The 20677-nt window shown below is 38.9% G+C and overlaps 2 protein-coding genes across 7 annotated transcripts in view; one reads left to right on the top strand and one right to left on the bottom strand.

The window, feature by feature from the left end:
• pde7a (phosphodiesterase 7A) overlaps positions 1–7940 on the top strand; it is a 39758-nt gene extending 31818 nt beyond the window's left edge. For all 6 annotated transcript variants that reach the window (XM_066720451.1, XM_066720441.1, XM_066720432.1 and 3 more), the window contains 10 exons: positions 573–724; positions 2717–2780; positions 3371–3466; positions 3869–3969; positions 4544–4675; positions 4817–4908; positions 5342–5486; positions 5605–5701; positions 5898–5978; positions 6164–7940. In XM_066720451.1, the coding sequence (XP_066576548.1) occupies positions 573–724; positions 2717–2780; positions 3371–3466; positions 3869–3969; positions 4544–4675; positions 4817–4908; positions 5342–5486; positions 5605–5701; positions 5898–5978; positions 6164–6375 (1172 nt within the window). In that variant the 3' untranslated portion in view covers positions 6376–7940. The remainder of the gene's footprint in view (positions 1–572; positions 725–2716; positions 2781–3370; positions 3467–3868; positions 3970–4543; positions 4676–4816; positions 4909–5341; positions 5487–5604; positions 5702–5897; positions 5979–6163) is intronic.
• Positions 7941–9002: 1062 nt separating this feature from the next.
• On the bottom strand, positions 9003–20373 carry mtfr1 (mitochondrial fission regulator 1). The gene is made up of 8 exons (XM_066720491.1): positions 20280–20373; positions 17269–17419; positions 16487–16576; positions 14882–14988; positions 13522–13760; positions 12916–13159; positions 12560–12728; positions 9003–12203 (listed from the first exon to the last, which is right to left on the bottom strand). The coding sequence occupies exons 2-8, from the start codon at positions 17275–17277 to the stop codon at positions 12135–12137; spliced, it is 927 nt and encodes a 308-aa protein (XP_066576588.1). The 5' UTR covers positions 17278–17419; positions 20280–20373; the 3' UTR covers positions 9003–12134.
• Between the last annotated feature and the right edge of the window lie 304 nt (positions 20374–20677).

The following is a 20677-nucleotide window of genomic DNA, read 5'->3' as shown; positions in this document are numbered from 1 at the left end:
TTACAAGTTCATATTTCAGTGACATCAGTTTATTCTCGAATACAAGGATCTATATGATCTAATCCATCATCTTAAGGTTTGTTTACCTCCTAATTGTAACTTGGCAGTGATGTTACAACCCAATTGTAAGACTTTTGACAGTCCTGCACTGGAATAAAGTTAGAAGAGCTGTAACTTGTGGAATCTTAAAAACACCATTAATCTTTAAAACTGAATTTCATTAGCCACCTGCTAATCACACCTGGTCCCATGGCACGTCACCTCCATGGGAATGGAAAGGGCAGGCATTCATTGCTGGGGAGTGGTGTAAGACCATACCCGTGTAAATAATTAACCAAAATGTATATTTGAAGTGGATTGTTGGCTTGAACTGATATCTTGATAATGCCACTAAAACAATAGAATTTGTGTGAAATCGAGTGAATGACAAGGACTGACTTAAAAAACAAACTGTTAAAAATAATGATTTAGAGGATCCTTGTATGAAATGTCATTGTAATGCACCACAAAGTTCTTTTAGCAAAGTCTCCTTTATTTTTTGGTGCCTTGACCACCCAGTCCTGTCTCCCCAGCCCGTCCCGAGTCCGCCGGGCCTGTTTCTGCCAGGAAGATCCGCAGGCTATTAAGTTTCCAGAGGTACCTGCACTCCTCGCGTTTCTTCCGTGGCATCCCTTGCCAGAACCCTCTGTATATACTGGATGATGACTACAATGGCCAAGCAAAGGTGTGGGGCACACTTTTCAGCATTAAAAACATAATGAATAAATGCAAGTAATTCTCAAGACAGGTTAAACTGTGACAATACATGTTAGTTAGAATTTGGTTGCGTGCTCTACATGTCTACAATTTTAAGAGGGTTTGCCACACTAGTGATTAAAATTGTATTTGATCTCTGGAGCTCATATTTTCTGGCAATGCATGCTGTATACTTTATCCATTTTTGTCCCAGCAGAAATGTTTGTTCCCAGAGTATAGTTGTTAATTGTTAAGACAATTTCTGATGTATATGAATTATATAGTATGTATTTTCACTCATCTTGATTTTAAAATCTACTTCTACCTCAATTGTACTGGATATCTCTGTAGAGTGAGGGGAAAAAAGTATTTGATCCCCTGCTGATTTTGTACATTTGCCCACTGACAAAGAAATGATCAGTCTATAATTTTAATGGTAGGTGTATTTTAACAGTGAGAGACAGAATAACAACCAAAAAATCCAGAAAAACACATTTCAAAAAAGTTATGAATTGATTTGCATGTTAATGAGGGAAATAAGTATTTGACCCCTTCAACTTAGTACTTCGTGGCAAAACCCTTGTTGGCAATCACAGAGGTCAGACGTTTCTTGTAGTTGGCCACCAGGTTTGCACACATCTCAGGAGGGATTTTGTCCCCCTCCTCTTTGCAGATCCTCTCCAAGTCATTAAGGTTTCGAGGCTGACGTTTGGCAACTCGAACCTTCAGCTCCCTCCACAGATTTTCTATGGGATTAAGGTCTGGAGACTGGCTAGGCCACTCCAGGACCTTAATGTGCATCTTCTTGAGCCACTCCTTTATTGCCTTGGCTGTGTGTTTTGGGTCATTGTCATGCTGGAATACCCATCCACGACCCATTTTCAATGCCCTGGCTGAGGGAAGGAGGTTCTCACCCAAGATTTGACGGTACATGGCCCCGTCCATCGTCCCTTTGATGCGGCGCAGTTGTCCTGTCCCCTTAGCAGAAAAACACCCCCAAAGCATAATGTTTCCACCTCCATGTTTGACGGTGGGGATGGTGTTCTTGGGGTCATTCCTCCTCCTCCAATTACGGCGAGTTGAGTTGATGCCAAAGAGCTCGATTTTGGTCTCATCTGACCACAACACTTTCACCCAGTTCTCCTCCGAATCATTCAGATGTTCATTGGCAAACTTCAGACGGGCCTGTACATGTGCTTTCTTGAGCAGGGGGACCTTGCGGGCGCTGCAGGATTTCAGTCCTTCACTGCGTAGTGTGTTACCAATTGTTTTCTTGGTGACTATGGTCCCAGCTGCCTTGAGATCATTAACAAGATCCTCCCGTGTAGTTCTGGGCTGATTCCTCACCGTTCTCATGATCATTGAAACTCCACGAGGTGAGATCTTGCATGGAGCCCCAGACCGAGGGAGACTGACAGTTATTTTGTGTTTTTTCCATTTGCGAATAATCACACCAACTGTTGTCACCTTCTCACCAAGCTGCTTGGCGATGGTCTTGTAGCCCATTCCAGCCTTGTGTAGGTCTACAATCTTGTCCCTGACATCCTTGGACAGCTCTTTGGTCTTGGCCATGGTGGAGAGTTTGGAATCTGATTGATTGATTGCTTCTGTGGACAGGTGTCTTTTATACAGGTAACGAGCTGAGATTAGGAGCACTCCCTTTAAGAGAGTGCTCCTAATCTCAGCTCGTTACCTGTATAAAAGACACCTGGGAGCCAGAAATCTTGCTGATTGATAGGGGATCAAATACTTATTTCCCTCATTAACATGCAAATCAATTTATAACTTTTTTGAAATGCGTTTTTCTCTTTTTTTTTTTTTTGTTGTTATTCTGTGTCTCACTGTTAAAATACACCTACCATTAAAATTATAGACTGATAATTTCTTTGTCAGTGGGCAAACGTACAAAATCAGCAGGGGATCAAATACTTTTTTCCCTCACTGTATATATACTAAGGTTTTCTTTCCTTTTTTTTTTTAGTGTATGCTGGAGAAAGTCGGAAGCTGGAATTTTGATATATTTCTGTTTGACAGATTAACAAATGGTACGTTTGCATGTTCCTGAAGTAACAAGTTATTGTTGTAGCCCTCCCCTTGACGTATTTAGTAGCAGAATCAAGCTAAAGTGTTCAATACGAGTGAGCTATGTAATCTAGAGCAGGTGCATTTAAACCCTACCATTAGAACGGAGTCATTCATATCCGCTCCCTCTAGTATATGCCAAAACACACTACTGTTTATCTTTTAAAGATTTGAATATGTACGAAACTTTAAGTAGATCTAATCAGATGCTTCCCTGGCACATTATGTTCCAGACATAGTCCTGCAAGCCCCGTGCTGGATCCTGTTCATGTTAAATCATTCACAACTAAAAAGAGCTTGCTTGCTTGTTGTTCTTAGTGGTTTGCTTCCTAATTCATTTATACCAACAAAAATGGTTCTCTTCTGCCTGATTCACTCATGTTGAGAGGTATAAATGCAGCAATGCAAGGTCCATTCTGAAGACGTTGTAAATATTTTCTTTGTTTATCTGTGTCATTCCTATACACTGAAATGAGGGATTTACACGATGTGTACAGTATGCTGCAGTATCTACCAAATGCTACACAATGTAATTATCCTTCTCTCGTTTCAGGAAACAGTCTGGTCACCTTGACATTTCATTTGTTTAAACAATATGGATTGATTGAGCTCTTCCAATTAGACATGGTAAAACTTCGTAGATTTTTAGGTAATAATTTCTAATATCTTAATAATAATGTGCTTGTGATAATGTGTTTTAGCCGTGAAGCAAATGTTTTTGAGAAGCAAATGTCTTGATGGGAAATATATATATATATGGCGATCTGATCTGACCTGTGGCATTTTGTGATTGTTATAATTAACTTTAAATCACTGGTACACACCATACATAGTTTCACTTCTACTGTTAGACATTGTAATAGTGCAATAGATTGCTTTACTTATTTTTTTACCTTTAACACCTTCAATGTGGGTTCTGTTAAGTCTGACATTAAAAAGACCATTAGTGTGGGGTGATGAGAGTATGCACAGACGTGCTCTCTCAGAAAAGTGCAGTGTGTGTAGTCCTGGTTTGTCCTGACGTCATTTGGTTGATCTGTGTTGTTATTAGTGATGGTTCAAGAAGACTACCACAGCCAGAACCCATACCACAATGCTGTTCATGCTGCTGACGTGACTCAGGCCATGCACTGTTACTTAAAGGAGCCTAAGGTGAGTGAGCCGGATTAATCCTCTGGCTGGCAACAGCGTGCAAGTTAAAGTGAACTGCTAAATCAGGGGTGGTCTGAGGGGGAGCGTGTGGTCTTTGATCAGCATTGGTCATTCTGGCATTAATCCTGTACGGGGTGGGTTTGTCATTGTAGGATCATTTAGAAATTAAGGCACTGAAAATGAGTGCTTTTATAAATATGTGCTAGAATATATTTGTCTTCTGTATAGTTACTTTTTATCTTGATCTCATGTTGGAAAGGAAGTAATAAAACAATATAAAAGAGTATGCACAACAGTAGTGTAGGTGCAGGTTAGCAGGAATGAGACGCTTCAAAAAGGATGGAGAGTTAAGTGAAGATGCATCAATCATGCATTTAATGTGTCAAGCACCAAAAACAATAACATTGACTTAAGAAGGTGATTGGTTTATTACTGATAAATCAAAGAACAAAAAGTCAAAGGGAGAGCTTGATTGGAGGTACTGAAATTGTTAAAATGAAATCTTAAAAAATAAATATTGCAATACTCCTTTATGGTTTTTAACACGTGGTTTGGTCCCGTTCTGTCTTTGAAGCTTTCCAAAGACCTCACCTCGTGGGATATTCTCCTGGGTCTGCTGGCAGCTGCGACACATGATTTGGACCACCCAGGTGTCAATCAGCCTTTTCTCATAAAAACAAACCATTACTTAGCAGCTTTGTACAAGGTAAGACTGGTTACTGTCATTGAGAGAACAATTACTGATTATTTTAATGAAATGTAAAACACAAGGAATTCCATTGCATAATGATGTGGTTACAGTGTAGCAGTGTTCAAAGCAGTCACCTGTGTTTGTGTTCATTTGCAGAATACCTCAGTTTTAGAGAATCACCACTGGAGGTCAGCGGTGGGCTTGCTACGAGAGTCGGGTTTATTTGCTCACCTTCCTACTGAAGACAGGTAGGGAAACTCAGCTTGTGGAAGTTGCACCTCTGCTATGAGCTGATCCCAAACCACACACAAGATCTGGACATAAAAAATAGCTGCTACTGTTGCACTTCAGGCAGGAACATACGTCTGAGAATTGAACCTCTTGTACAATGAGCTCCTGAATGGTGGAGCACTGCAATCTTTTGCCCATTTTTGTATTGAGTTTTCTCGGATGCATTTAGAGGTTTAACTAAAGATTTTAAAGTAATTCTTTCCACAAGTCTTTCTCATGTCTCACCACTAAGTGGCACTGTTTCTCCATCAGTGCTTTAGATTATTGAGATAGAGAGGTTGGGTGTTTGAAATTATTATATTGTTGTAAATTGCCCTGGATAAGGGTGTCTGCCAAGAAATAATTATACATATTTATAGAGCGCCATTATAATACATGTGTGGTTTTCAGGCTGAAGATGGAGAGTCAGCTGGGATCTCTGATTCTGTCCACTGACATCAGCAGACAAAATGATTACCTGTCACAGTTTAGGACACACTTGGAAAAAGAGGACCTCTGCTTAGAAAATGCATGTCATCGCCACTTTATTCTCCAGGTAAAGCCATTATCATTTTTCTCCTCTTTCTCTAAGCACTTCCAAGGTATAGTACATGCCTATTTGGCACATAACTTGCTACCTGTAGTTTATTTATTTGTTTGTTTTGCATTTTCAGATGGCTCTGAAGTGTGCAGATATCTGTAACCCATGCAGACCATGGGAGCTGAGCAAGCAGTGGAGTGAAAAAGTCACAGAGGAATTTTTTCACCAAGGCAAGTGATCTTTTGGCTTTGTATTTCTCAATCTCTCCATCTGGTTGGTTAATGTGACGTATCATCTGTAGGTTTACTTCTACATTTTAATAAATATTACTTATCTAAAAATGAATGCTACAAAAAATATGGATAAATGATTACTTTTAGAAGTATATACTAAATCTGTTCTGTGTGTTTTTGTTTCTACCCCCAGGGGAAATTGAGAAGAAACATAAACTTGATGTCAGCCCACTTTGTGACAACCAAACAAACACCATTGCAAACATCCAGATAGGTAAGGACTTGATTCCCTTATACAGATGGTTACATAAAATAATACAATGAATCTGTAGTGATGGTGAAAGAGATTATGCGATTTAGTCTTAAACAATGAAACTCATAAACTACTTCTCTGTTTAAAAGTCCGATAAGGCATGCCCTGTTTGAAGAAAGGTGTGAGTCTCCCCTTTGTGCTTGCAGGTTTCATGACCTACGTGGTGGAGCCTCTGTTTGTGGAGTGGGCTCGCTTCTCAGACACCCGGCTGTCTCAGACCATGCTGGGGTACCTGGGACTGAACAAAGCTGGCTGGAGGGGCATGCTGCAGGAGCAGGCCAGCAGCGGGGACGACACGGACCCGGCTTTGGAGGAAACGGACTCTGAAGTATTACCTCAGGGAAGCAAAACATTATGACACTCCACACAGAGCTGACTGAACACACTGGGGAGAGGAGCCGAGGAGTGGAGAATCGGACTGAACTGCGACTGCCACCACTTAACGGAGCACCTTTGCCAGAATGAAGTTGCATACCTCCCATCTCGAAAACCACTGATTTTTACCTTATTTAATTTGACCCATTTCCCTGGACATAGAGCAATACATAGATACCTCATTTTGCTGTTGCTGTTTTTATTTTTTAATTTTATTCCTCATTTTCTTTACGGCATTATTCATTGAATGCGACGCCCTTTTACTGGATAACTAAAGGGAACAGAATATGAAGCTTACATTGTTCTGCTGAAGTGCCATTCACAAACATTTGGTTGTTTTTAAATGGAAACCTTGAAAGTATTTAGAGTATTGGCTCTGTAGGACTGCACAACGAGCCGCACGAAGTGTGTCGATGCATTTTAAAACGTATCTTCCTCCTTATGTATAAATGTGAAGAGCCCGCTCTTTTTGCTGCCTCTATTGAAGACTGTTTACAAGTGTCTTTTTTGTTTTGTTGTGTTTTATAAATTAAAAATATTGGTTCTGAAATTTGCCTTTAAGCACAGGTGTGAAGAACCACTTTCATGGGAAGTTTTGTCTGATCAATGACATACAGAACAGCCTTCAGACTGCAGCTCTGACAAACACACCAGATGCCATACAAGCCTGCGATGCTCCATTGTGTTTCTCTCGCACTGTGAAACCATTTCTATTTGGACACAGCTCATGCGTCGGTCCAGAAGGTACTGGGAACATGGCCTTTTCCCTGGATTTCAAAACTGTCTGAGAACACTGGCCGGCGCTAAAACATCATCGCTCCTTCAGTGATGGCAAAGCATGAAGCCATCGCTGCTCCTAACACTTGAACAACCACTCTTTCATCCGAGAAAGCAGAACTGGATTAACACAAAATTAGCTCAGGGTATTTGCCAGTTTATCTGGAAGGAAGTGAGGGTGCCTATGAAACGAGCAGGCCCTGTCCCCTTTCAAGGCAAAACAACTTTCACTGAAACCCTCTGTCAGAATGTGACCATTTCAAAGAGCAACCAACCATATTCAAATGCAACCTGGAAGACTGCTACAGATGCCTTAAAACTATGCACAAAGCTAAGTGACCAAACCAGTTTTATTTTCATGAAGTGCATTGTTTTGTTCTCTTAACGCATTGTCCCAACTGTAGGCCTTTGATTTCCTTTTTATTTTTTTTATTTTAGACAACTGAAGAATGATTTGATTCTCAGATATGAAACATTCCCTGTTTTTGTTTGTTTTTTGATATTTTAAATTAATTTGATTCTGTACAGATAGCACAATTGTGTTTTTGGTTTTGTGTTTGGATGATGACAGGTGCTTTTCTTATTTTAACAACTTTCTTTTTTGTTATAACTGTTTAAGACTGTTTGATAAACCTGTTTACAATTTGTTGTAACAGCCATTTTGGGGAGAAGACTTCAGCGTCAAGCCATTTTGTAAAGGCTTTGCCGTATCGACCTTTTTATATGTGCCTGTTGCAGTTACATTTTGATTAATAAAACAAGTTGACATAAGTTTGCACATTTTGCTTTTATTTTAGTATGCATCATGAAGACATATCGTGGTTTGGAACCATTTGAAGTAGAAAAGTTAATTATAGATGCATATGATAAACTTATGGCTGTATAGGTATTTGTCCAGGTTTCCCTTAAAAGATCAAATGCTTAACTCTAATTGATAATACTTTTGTCTGTATGTGACTGTACATATTAGAATTCTATTTTATTTATATATAGATATATCTATACACTGTACATACACTGCATAGCAGACCTACTGCATAGGGAATTTGTGTCATTCATCTTATGGGGGATGGGCAGCTGTAATTGGTCAAGCTGGTCTTTAGGGAAATTGAAGTTGGAAACGTGTCGGTTTAAAACAGGCAAGCCTTGTAAAGTGTCCAGTACAGCACCTTGACTGTCTTTTACACAAACACTACTCAAATGAGTAAATGTGCTTAATTAGACTTGAACTACTTTCACTGGAAGATTCTCAGTTCTGATAAGAGTATTTCTTCTAGTTCACTTTTTAAAAATGAATTTATTGGAAATCAGTGATGGAAGGAAAACACTTGCTTGTGCTTGTCTTCAGACTGATCCCATAGAAGCAATATAACATGGTCTTCTCTTTGACCCTGTGCTACACATTACTAGAATTATACCATGGTACCTACATTTTTACCAAGGCACACTGCACTTTACTGTTGAAGGTACAAACATTTTACAGCCTCGTCTGTCAGCCTCTATTACACCTGCTTATTTAATTTTTCCACTACAGAGCTGGTGTGTGTCAGTCAGTTTTGTGTCAGCTGCTTACCGTGAATGGCATTTGAACTTTTAATTGTTTTTTGGGGGGGGATGAGATCAGGTAAAGGTAAATATTGTGCATGAGGCAGAATCACTGTACAAAGTTTTGTTTAGTGCCAAAGCTGTTGTGCTTTTGTGACTGCCATGGTAGTAATGCTAGAAAACCCTCAGCCAAGAGAATGGGCTTGATAATCCTGCAAGAGTGCTCTGCATGTTTAAATGCAGATCCTACAAGAGAATATTGTTTTGCATGTTTATAGAAGACAAATCCAGTGTTTCAGAGCAGTTTATATACAATTTTTTTATATACAACCACTTTAGTGAGCATTTACAAGTGTATTTATGTATTGCAGCTTGCTTAAATTTCAGCTTGGTTAACTGAACAATTAGGGTTCATTCACACAAAACCATGTATTAGCTTTGAAGTAAAATTTATTTTGGATCAACTAAACATTAAGCATAAAGTGACTTGGCATTCCCTGTGAGTCAAACTGTGAAGCATGGAGGGAAAATCTACTAATCCATTACTTCCATCACGATATTTTGCATGGTTTTCTCCCCCACCCATTCCTGGAGAGCGGCCGGTCAATAAGCACCTTTGATGTTTATTTTGCAGTTCACAAAACATTTGTGGGCAGAATTTGTGACTTCACCATACTCGTTCATGGGAGTGAACCCTTTACATTAGCAGTTAAATTATGATACTGGTGAGTAACAGTCACGTGGAATGCATCCCAATAGGAGAATGTCGGGTTTTGGTATGAGGGGCATCTCTTGCAATGTTCTAACACATTTGCACTTTTAAAACTTGAGTAAATCAATTCCAAAACAGTACCCTATATGCCAATATCTTGGATTGTTAAGTACTCACTACATCAGGCAGAAACACATTAGAAGACTTGCATCTATAATTGTAAGGTCTATATTATTTATGGTCTTCTGTTCTTCAGACCTAAACTACAACATGAGTAAATCATTCAAAAATAGAACGTTATATTAATAAGTGCCCTTGGCTTCAGAAATGCTTCGGCCCATTTGTTCAGGGTGCCCAACAAGAGAGAACACCACCAAGAGCGTGAGATGTCACCATTTCTCAAAATGCCCTAGCAAATGATTATATTCAAAATGAAGCCTTGAAAATACCCATTGGTTGTGTTAAGCAGGTACAAGGATGGGCAGAAACTAATGATTCTTTCATTTACAATTCAAGGTCACCCATCAAAATATTTGATTAATTCCTTAAAAGGAACATTAGTATACATTTAAAAAAAGCAGTTTTCACTAAAAAACTATCACATTGTGCAAAAGAGAAAGGAGATGGAGCAAAACACATACAGTACAGCCGTCCTTACTGTTCTGATCAGGATCAATGAACTCCTTCAATAAGAATACAACATGGAAAACACACCTCAATTGTCTATTTCAGACACAAATACTGACGATAAAGTATTTAATTCTGTTCTTTCTTTCCACTTCTGTTGTAGGTAAATGTGAAGAGAGAACAAGATCTCTGAATGCTACAGCACATTTTACATGGCTGATGCATCTGGATTTGTTCTGCATATAAACATCAACAATACTTGTGGAAACAAGCTTATACCACAGTTTAAAGGCATGATTTGCTCTATTAAAAAATTTGCCTAAAACATATTTAAAACAAATACATCTGTATTTTTAAAATGAACCATTTACAACATTTTCAAACAAGAACAAAGCTAAGAGAAACAGTCCAGCAAATATGTTCCAAGTGATTTTCTACAGCTGAAAGCCTCGAGTCTTGCTTGTAAAGAGTAACAGCTTTAATGTGTATATATACGTCTCTTGACAATCATTCATTTTAGAAAAGGTTTCCAAATTAAAAATGCACACATGTATTCAATTTTAATTTGGAAACTAGCCTAAATAAATAATATACTATTAATAAATCAATTAAAGTATCTATTTCCCAGTAACTAAGTAAATGATATAGCCTAATGTTACTTTCCAAAACCACTTCTATGATGTAATTCAGCTTCTTCAGTAGCCTTCCTACTCCTCCTCCTCCTCCTCATCTTCCATTAACCTGTTTCTCTAGCATTTTCTTCCTCACATCCAGTTATTTTCAGTTTCATAGCCACTGGACATAACTACTCTCCCACAGTTGTCCAAAAACATCCAGGGTATCTCTTAGGAAGCCTATGACCCTGGTCCTGTTGAACGGAACCCCACCCAGATATTGAATCGGTTCATTTACGTCACTGATGAACTGATTGAAATTAAGACCTGAAGACTCTAGCTCTGTGACAAATGAATATTTGTATTCTGCCACGTTTTAAAACCATAAACACGATGTTTTGGTAATAGTAAAGTGATAATGCACCGCAAATATACTGCAGCTCTTTAACACTGCACTGTGTTTGTAAATCTATATACACACATCTTTGTGGTTCTGGTTGAACTTCAATCAGGTCACACAATGTGGCTCTCTCTCACTTGACAAGCTTCATTCTGTTGTAGCAAAGGCCATCTATAGACAGACGTTGGTAGTACTTTTACAGAGTCCATCCCTTTAGTGTTCAATCAGATCAACATTAACCTTCAAATTCAAGTTATGCATTTTTAAATAAGCTTCAACAATACAACTCCAGACAGAATGAGATACAAAATAAATTAAAACTTCAAGATTAAAATAAAGTTCAACATTTTCCATATAACAATAAAAAGTGCCAGAGTATCAATGTCTTTAAGATAAGAAACATTTGTAGTGTGAGGTGGCAAACAAAATAGAGTACAAATGGAGTACAAATCAGACCGATTTAGACATTCAACTCTTCATTGAGGAGAATGAAAACTGGCAACCAAGACCTTGATGAGCTTAACATACAACATGCTTAATAAACAGGCTTGCTCAAGGTCAACATTTAATATTTTACAATTGTAACAAAACCCTTGCTGCCAACAATTAAATATTGAAATAACTGTTCAGGTATACTTCCAAAATGTTGCAATTATGCGATCATTTTAGGGTTTATAACGTTTTATTTAAATTGGGGGAGAGATGTGTCCTGTAATTGAAATGCATCTAATCTGACAGCAGTCTTTACCTATTGATAGTGCTGCTGATTTTCAGCTGGTGCAAAACAAATTGCAGAACACTGGAGAGGTACAAATGAATAACCTAAACGAAGAGCCTTATTTGTAAAGGTCTATGGTATATAACAGTAAAAATGTTGAAAATTAGCAAGCCTGTTTAAAAACTTTTTAAGGAAGTTATGATTTTCAGAAAATTGAGCATCCTGTATACTTAACCTGGATTTTGACTTTGATGTCCTTATGCTGTACACAGCAGATATGTTAAGTCTGTTGCCTAGGCTGAGGTCAAAACTGTCTCCTCCTATTGCTACCCCAGTATGTGTGGGGAGGTTATGGTTTGGTTGGTCTGCTGACTGAAATATTCCTTTTTCCACCGGGCTTGAGCAGGTGTTGTCCGAACTAAAAACAGACAAACAGAAGTCAAACAGTTTTCAAATACTTATACTGGTTTAAGGAAATCCCATTGAATTTCCAATTTGAAAGCAAGGTTAGTTAATTTCGCTTTGTGCTGGTAAGCTGTTACAAAGCCCCCAAAATGTATTCCTTACAGAAAAAAACTGTTCCAGTACAAGGAAATTTACAACAATAATTAAAACATTCTTGAAATTTGTCATTAGCCCAAGTTAAGATTGTGTGCTCTCAGGAGAAAAAAATCACTATTGTTAATCGATTCAGATTCCAATAGTGTAAAACCTCCGTTTTCCACTTCAAGCAAATGACAACACACAGAATGCTGGTTTCGGCTGTTAACTTACTAGTGGAGTTTCAGTTTTGGTCTGTTTTTTGTCTGGAATGTTAAAATCCGATTCGCTTTGACTGTCACTCCTGTACCGATGAGCAAACTTCCGTTTTAACGCCTCGGCTATGAGGCTGGCTGCGTCCATGGGGTCACTAGACGTCACTTTGGCTGCTCCGTGCTCCGGCCTGTTAAACACATGGCAATGAAGACCTCCATTATGCACTGTGACTCTGACACCATGAGTGATAAAGGTCATTACGCTCACAGGGTTCAAAATATGACCAAATTAACAGGAATAAGGAATGAGGTCATTCTGAACAGTAGGAGGAAGACCCTTAACCTGCAGTGATACCTAAGCGTGCCTTTACTCACTTCTTGACAGAGCGCAGTTTGACTTTGGTCATGTCCTTCAGCACGTCTAACATGTTGGGGACCTCTGGCTGCTTGGGCCCCGAGTCCAGCAGGCTCTGGCTGGAGGCGGTCCGGCCGCGACGCTCTTTAATGAGGTCCAGGGCGCTGGGCTGCTGGCTGGGGGGGGGTGGGGGCAGCGGTGGGGGGGGAGGGGGAGGAGGAGGGGGGGGGGCACCTGCAGCTGGTATGGGAGCCAGACCTGACCCTGTCATGTGACACCAGAAAGAAAGTTCAGAGTTAACTGGAGATCACTTCAAAATTTTTGAGAAACGTGTGGCTTATCAGTCTTTTCTGTGCAGAATTATTTTAAAAATCAGCTACATAATCAACGATTATACAGGTGGGTCAAACTGTAGTGTCAAAGGGCAGTTTAACATTCATTGTTTGACCTAGACTGAATGGTCTGTTCGCTGGGTGCAGCAGTGTGAATTACACAACGGTAGAAGCGCACCATCTACTGGTGGGAACTGAGTACTGCACACATGACTGCAATATGACAAAGGACTTGGAATTCAAATAATAAAAATTACAGAAATATGATCTTCTTAACAATATAAATAATCCTACCAGCTATCTGGGTGTTCTGCTCCTGGATCAACACGATCTGTGCGATCTGTGCTCGGAGTTTGGCCAGTTCATTTTCAAGAACAGTGATCTTCTGTATGGCTTCATTGTTCTCCAGTGACGGGCTCTTTGGCTCGGGGTCTTCTGTGGTTAAGGCTGCTAAAGATGTCTGCCTTGTGAGAGGTTGACAGAAACGCCGTCGCTGGTGAGATGTAAAGATGAAGCCTGGCTGGAGTTCTGACCTGTTCAAAAAGCAGAACAAAGAGGAGCGTGGGGATGAGGGCTGAAAGCCGGGGACGAGCCTGGTTCTTGTAGCAGGTGGCTGGTCGCCCAGTGTGGGAACAGACCCTTTCCAACACTTTCCAGCTTACCATGTAAGACACTGATCATGAGGAAATTATATAGATGGGCTCTCGTGGTCATAGTGTAAGCAGTGGGGTTCAATAAAGGTATTCGTCATGGGTGGCCAGTCCTAGGTCCAAGTCCAATTTGGTTTCCCCAAACAAAGCAAGGTCACAGCCAAATCCACCTCTCTCTCCTCTTGCAGGAGGACATTAGGAGTGCTTCAGAGCATTTCCCCTCTGGTACAGTGAATTAGGTAGAGCAGGGTTTTTCTTTTATTAGGGCTGTCTTGCATGATTGTCAGCAGGTGTCTGAGGGAAGGATCCACATGCTGGGGTCTGTGGCTGCGTGATTGTTCCACCACGGGGATCCACTCCCTTCTGAAAGAGCAGTCACTGTGTATAAGAGTGTGTGTGTGTGTGTGTGTGTGTGTGTGTGTGTATGTATATAAATATAAAATCTCTTCATTATGAACAATGTAACTATTGTAAAGTTACACACATTTAATACGGTTTGTTACAGGTCATACCAACAAAAAACTAAAAAAGACAGAAGCTAACTACTGTAATAAACTGAATGAGCCTTTAGGCTTGAAAGTCATTCATTGGCAGCTAATTGTGTTTAGTTGGCTATATTCACTCAGCTTAAGTGTTGTAATCAAATACTTCGTGGCAGACACTTGACAGCCTGAAATATTAAAATCACTACTAAAAAGGTTAACTATTTTAGTGGGAAACTGAAAAGGAAAATAACCAAACCAGAAACAACAAAGCAACTGAAATTTATGCAAAGAGTGAATAAGAGCAATCTGTCCGTGCAAAAGAATTAACTGTATGAAGAATCATGGTAGAGGAAAAAATGAATAAAACTGCTAGGCTCTACTAAAAGCATTTCCAAGTATAATGCTATACTTCCCAAATGCTTTAGTCTGCCACCTGGCAAAACAACCCTGCGCAGAATAACCTTATCAGTTTAGCATGCACTCACTGGTGGCATTAGGATTTCAGGAGTGAACTTGTACCTCGTGAAAGATTCATCATCCTCATCAATCCAGGCCACATCCGCAAGTGAAGCTACAATGCCGTTGTCTTTAGGCGTGTTCACAGAGCTGTCAGCATAAGGATGGATCTTAAAAACAAACGTTGAGTGTTAAACACGAGCACACTGCCTATTTCATCATGTTGCATGTCTTCGAGATTCCCTCTTTTCTTACTTCTCAGACATCTAAACACATTGAGACTCAATATATGAACACCAATAAACCTTAAAGCACTCTTTTTCAGAAATACTTAAACAATAGTTCAGGACAACTGGGAAGGCATGCAGCTTACACAAAAGCACAGTCAAAAACCAAAAGTATAGGAGACAGAAATGAAAGTGGAAAACATTATCTAATCAGCTCTTAACTATGTTCAGAAGAATAAAACTAAACATCACAAATAGGAGTAAGGTCTGGGTGACATTAGTTTGACCAGAGGCACAGTCCGCATTAGTTCATGTGGGAAAGACAACGTTGGACTACAAGACAACAAGATGTGATGAACATATTTCAAATACATACTACTACTACATTTTTTAAGTCATTAATGACAATGCATTGTATATTTGAATACAAAATATACAAGTCTGGAACTCTTTAAACACTCAGATCGGTCAGCTCTTTAAGTGAAGCACAGTCACTTTTTCAACACATGCGAACACTATCTGCAAAAGACAAATAAAAAAAACTGACCTAGAGCAGGTTTATTGCATTCTTCATGTAAAGGACAGCTACAGAAGAAAGGAGGAAAAGAGACAGAGACTGTTGGCCACCAGAAAGGGAAGTATGCCAAATATTTTCCAGCCAGTTATTAAATGTCAGCTCGTATTCTCACAGGAGACATCATGGAAAGGACCCAAATAGAATATGATTTTCTCTCCGGGGATCATTTTTTTCAGGGATGTAAAATGACCTGACAAACTATAAAATAACTGTTTACATGAAGTACACCAATTAAATCATTGGGAAATCATGATGGGCCATCTGGTCCAGGTAAGAGTATACAAATAGGAAATGTGTCCAACAATTTAAAAGCTATAAATGAGACTGTGTGAATGACCTTACAAGAAGCAAGACATAAGGCGCCCTTCCTGGCACAGAAGTTATATTCCCTAAAGTAAAGCTGACAGATGTCAATCAAGAAAAGAACAGAAAAGAGAAAGTAGCAAGAAATACATCCAATACCAAACTCAAGGGTTATCTTATGAATAACATTCTACATTCAAAACAAAAATGACAAGATCTCATTTGTATTGCTGTGTATGTCTTTAAACGCACATACCTTCTGGAATGTATGAATGTTTCAGAACTTAAGACAAGTGCCTTCAATTAATAAAGTAATAATTTAATATTCAAAATGTTACAAGACGAAGTAAAGCGATTAAACTATAACATTTTTTAGACTGTTCGGTTTCAACAATCGTTTAAGATATACAAATTAATCTCAGCATTTGGATTTTAAAAAGCTTCAAATATTTGAATATCAAGCTTAATCATGTAGAAACCTCCTGCAGAATTAGTGCATTATTGTGCTTGAGTTCTGGATTCTATGCACCCGGAAAGACACACCCAGGATGACTATCATACCTGAACATGCACACGGGGACAGGGCTTTAAAGGGAGGCTGGTCGCTATTCTCCGCACGATGCTTCGAGAGGACCCATAGGGCTTGTCTGCCTGCAAAACAAGGAGTACACAAATAAACATATCATTCTATAATATTCAATTCTTATTACACAACAGAAATGTACACCTTAATGGTTATAGTGGGATTAGCGATCGCTCTTACTTTCCAGTGCTTTCTATGGTCAGGTGGATGTGGGATATGCAGAGATATGCATTCCGTGTTCCAACACAGCGGTTTTAGGTAAGATTTGAAAAGTAACAGTTGTTCCTTATGAAAATCATGCACACTGTCTTAACAGTGTATCCCAGATAGGACCACCCACAACCGAGTGGTTCTGATCACACTAAAACACCTTTCAAAAATATCTAACTTGTAAATTAAAGGAGAAAGGTTGGCTGGCTATTCAAATTGCCCAGAATCCATAAATGGAGATCAACTGAGACAAGATATTATAATTGATTGTGTAGTCTAATAATCTCTATAGAGGAAGCACTCCACCTCCTCCTCCTCCTCTGAATGACCCAAAGGGTGTTTCCAATCATAGCTTTCTCAATTGTTTTCCTCATTTGGGTTGACAAGCCACTGTGGTTTTTACATATCAGGCATTCACTTCACATACTGAGAGGTCCACACATGCATTCTTGGAGAAACCAAGTGATGCTTAGTTATTTTCCCTTAAAGTGTACAATTTCCTAGGAAACAAAAGAAGATAAATGAAGAGTACTTGGGTAAGACTACTTACCAAGTCCATGTCTATATAGTGTAATGATTTGAATCAGATGGACACTCATCTGGGGAGCCACACAAAGACATCTTCAACATCTGCATCCAGGGATCAACAGTCCTACAGCTTCAGGCCTGACTGCATACTGGGGCTCCATGTCTCCCACCTTCTGAAAAAGGTCAAAACCATTTGCTGTGAGACATTATAAACCTGAGGAGTGAAGATATCCAGACCATAAAGCAAAGTGAGAAAACTTCTGATACTCAAGGCTGTGAAGGATATCTGAAACTAAAGTCAAATTCAGGCTATGGAAAACATGTATTCACAGCAACACATCACACATGTAGAGGAGCAGCATATAGGACATCACTGAAGACAGGGTTTTACAACAATCGTTTCCTAAAAACATGGCGAGTAAATCTTGAATGAAAATGTTTTTTTTGTTTTTTTTTAATTAAAATGTATATTAAATGCTGCAGATCAAAATGTATTCTTCAAAGCAATATTGATGCAATACTGTTAACTAACAGAGGTCTCAACAGTACATAATGAAAAGGTACTGCAAGATTCAATGTTTAAGCCTTCTAGTTTTCAGGGAATTATAACAAAGATGTGCTGAGCATTTCAGTTTCCATATTATGTACAGTACATAATGGCCATCTTATTTTTTCCATTTTGATGGTCTGTACTCTGTACTTGTATTGCACAATCTTTGTCAAACCACAGTTTTCTGTTTGTTTTTCATTTAATTCTACAGTCCTGACCACAATGACTAACACGGCTGGCGAAACCAATCAAGAAGTCTAACGCCATAAATTAACCAACAGCACACTTCACACTCATTTATTGTTAAGAAGTATTTCTTTAAGGTTTTCAGACTTACCACAATGGCTGTATACCCTGCATTTTACTTACAAAGCAATGGGTGTAAATTTAATCATAGAAAAGGGATTTGGAGTGGAGTAGCTTATACTGCTCGAACGTACAAAGTTACAAAAAAAACTAGGCCTAATCGCCCCCCACCTCCCCATGTCAGAAAAACATATTCAAGGTCACTTGATTTGTTGGTAGCCATGCATGTCTAAAACACAAAGGACACTCTGACACTTCATATGGCATTTGACAATCATGTGCATACACTAATTTAGCTCCATGAGCACCGTGATACCTGAACATAACAATTTAGCCAACTTAATCTATACTATAAAGAAACTGCGGTTTAAAACTTTACATTTATTTTTAAAATAATATAATTTGTATTAATTCCAAAAAGTGTCACTGATATTTAGGATATTTCACAATCTTTACGTTTTACAACGATCTCCCGCATGACTATACACACAAGGTGACATGGAAACACTGAGGGGATTAATGTTAAAAAAAAGGGTTATTTTGTATTTTTCCCCAAGCACTAGATCTAATAAGGGCTGCTCACCTGCCGCTCACTGATCATGCCAACTTTCACTCTCCAGATTCTTTTAACTTATTTATGTATATTCTAGTTATTTGTCCAAGGCTAATGTGCAACTATTTTGTGGACATAAGGCAAATGATCACCAAGAGTTAAAGCATCTAGTGCAACATAAGTCACAGCATCCCCCCCACCCATACAAGAATAAGGCAATACTAATAAAACACTGGGAGACAGGTGAAAATGCTACCCTTCATCTCAAAATGCAGACTGAAAGCAACTGATTTTACATTGTTTAATCGACACAATGTATTAGAGACATCTATTGTTAAAAGACTGAATCATGGCTAATAGCTCTAATACCGGTCTACAAAGTGCAAACATAATAGCAATTTCTTCTCTTGTTTTACTTTATTTCCACAGAATGAAAAAAATGTTAAAAGAATTACATGTTACATTTGTGGTTTTCTTTTGTCCTCCAGGGTGGATTAACTTGTGCAATGTAAAAGGTCGAGCAGGTCTTATTAGACAGTTAAGTGCTGCACCATATTACAGGTAGATACAGAAAATACACCTGGAGCCAACAACCACCCAGTTCCAACGAGTTGCAGATTTAGCCCAAACTTCAAGCAAATAATGACCAATCTTCACATAGTGACACATTACACTGCGATATGAAGCCATCTTTGAGGACACAATGTTCATCAGTTTTGTATGTGAATAGTCACAATAGATTGAAAATAGTAAGTTTATAATGAGGACACAGACATACCATTATTATTATTATTACTACTACTACTACTACTACTACTACTACTACTACTACTACTACTACTACTACTACTACTACTACTAATCTGAAGCACGGCCTTATCCATGATGCACTTCTTATGATAAATATATATTTTTCAGCAATAAAAGTGAATAACAATTTCTTATTTTTATTTCTATTTCTAAATCCATTCATTTTCAAAAACCGTCTCAGCCACTAAAGGCTTGCTCTAAATCTCTCAGCATCAACATGAATTTGAAAGGAGTGCCTTGGGAAAAGCGCACAGATATTACAAAGTGTAAAGGTGTCAGCACTGCAATCTCCTACAATCTGCTGATCTCCTGTTTTCAACGTGTTCGTGTGGAAACTCTGTGACTGATATTTTTACCAATCCAGTCATGCTCTCCTCTCAGTGGGATTAATAATCAAAAGCACCCATAGCCAGGTCCTGCCTAAACAGCATTCACACTTCTGCCCTAAGAAGTTCAAATCATATCACAGATTCGCACACCGTCAATCAAGTGTCCAACTTCATGTATTATTCATGATAAAACATACACAGTATTACCATCATCAAGGCAACACATGAAACTTTACAAAACAGAAACTCGCTTAAAAGTCAATAACTTCGGCTGATCCATGGGCATGCCCGCGGGGTGATTAATTCCCAACAAAGCGTAATTTTTTCCATTCAAGAATGAACATTTGTAAAGGATTATCCAATCTTATTCAAAAGTTGTTTGGTATACAGAATACAAATACAGTAAGTGTAAAATTAAATAACGTGGCACTGTGTCCACTAAACACTATCCTATGTGAAAGTACAAACAACCGAAACTCACTCACCTCTAAGGCCGCAGAATGGCTTTCCCACTATCGCCCGATTCCCGGTTTGTACATTTCAGCCGCGGCGGAGAAGCTTGCTAGCGATCACATTTGTTTATCTTGTCTCCAGCCAATCAGCGGCGACCCTCGGAAAATATCAGCCAATGGGTATTTGAGAAAGGCGGGCGCGTACACACCCTTATGGGAATAAACCGAGTTGTGATTGGTTGAACGAAGTTATGGACGCTGCCTAGTATGACCAACCGAAATAAAGCATTTGGCAAGTCACATTTCTACTAATATGACAACTGCACAACAAGAGTGACAGTGTCCGGCTTAGCATTACACATGTATATTTAATGTCAATTAAAAATACGATTTCAAAAATATATCACGTAAATGATAAAAAGGCTAATATT

The sequence above is a fragment of the Amia ocellicauda genome, chromosome 2, assembly GCF_036373705.1.
Source record: "Amia ocellicauda isolate fAmiCal2 chromosome 2, fAmiCal2.hap1, whole genome shotgun sequence".
Lineage (NCBI taxonomy): Eukaryota > Metazoa > Chordata > Actinopteri > Amiiformes > Amiidae > Amia > Amia ocellicauda.
This window is presented reverse-complemented; position numbering and strand designations above follow the sequence as displayed.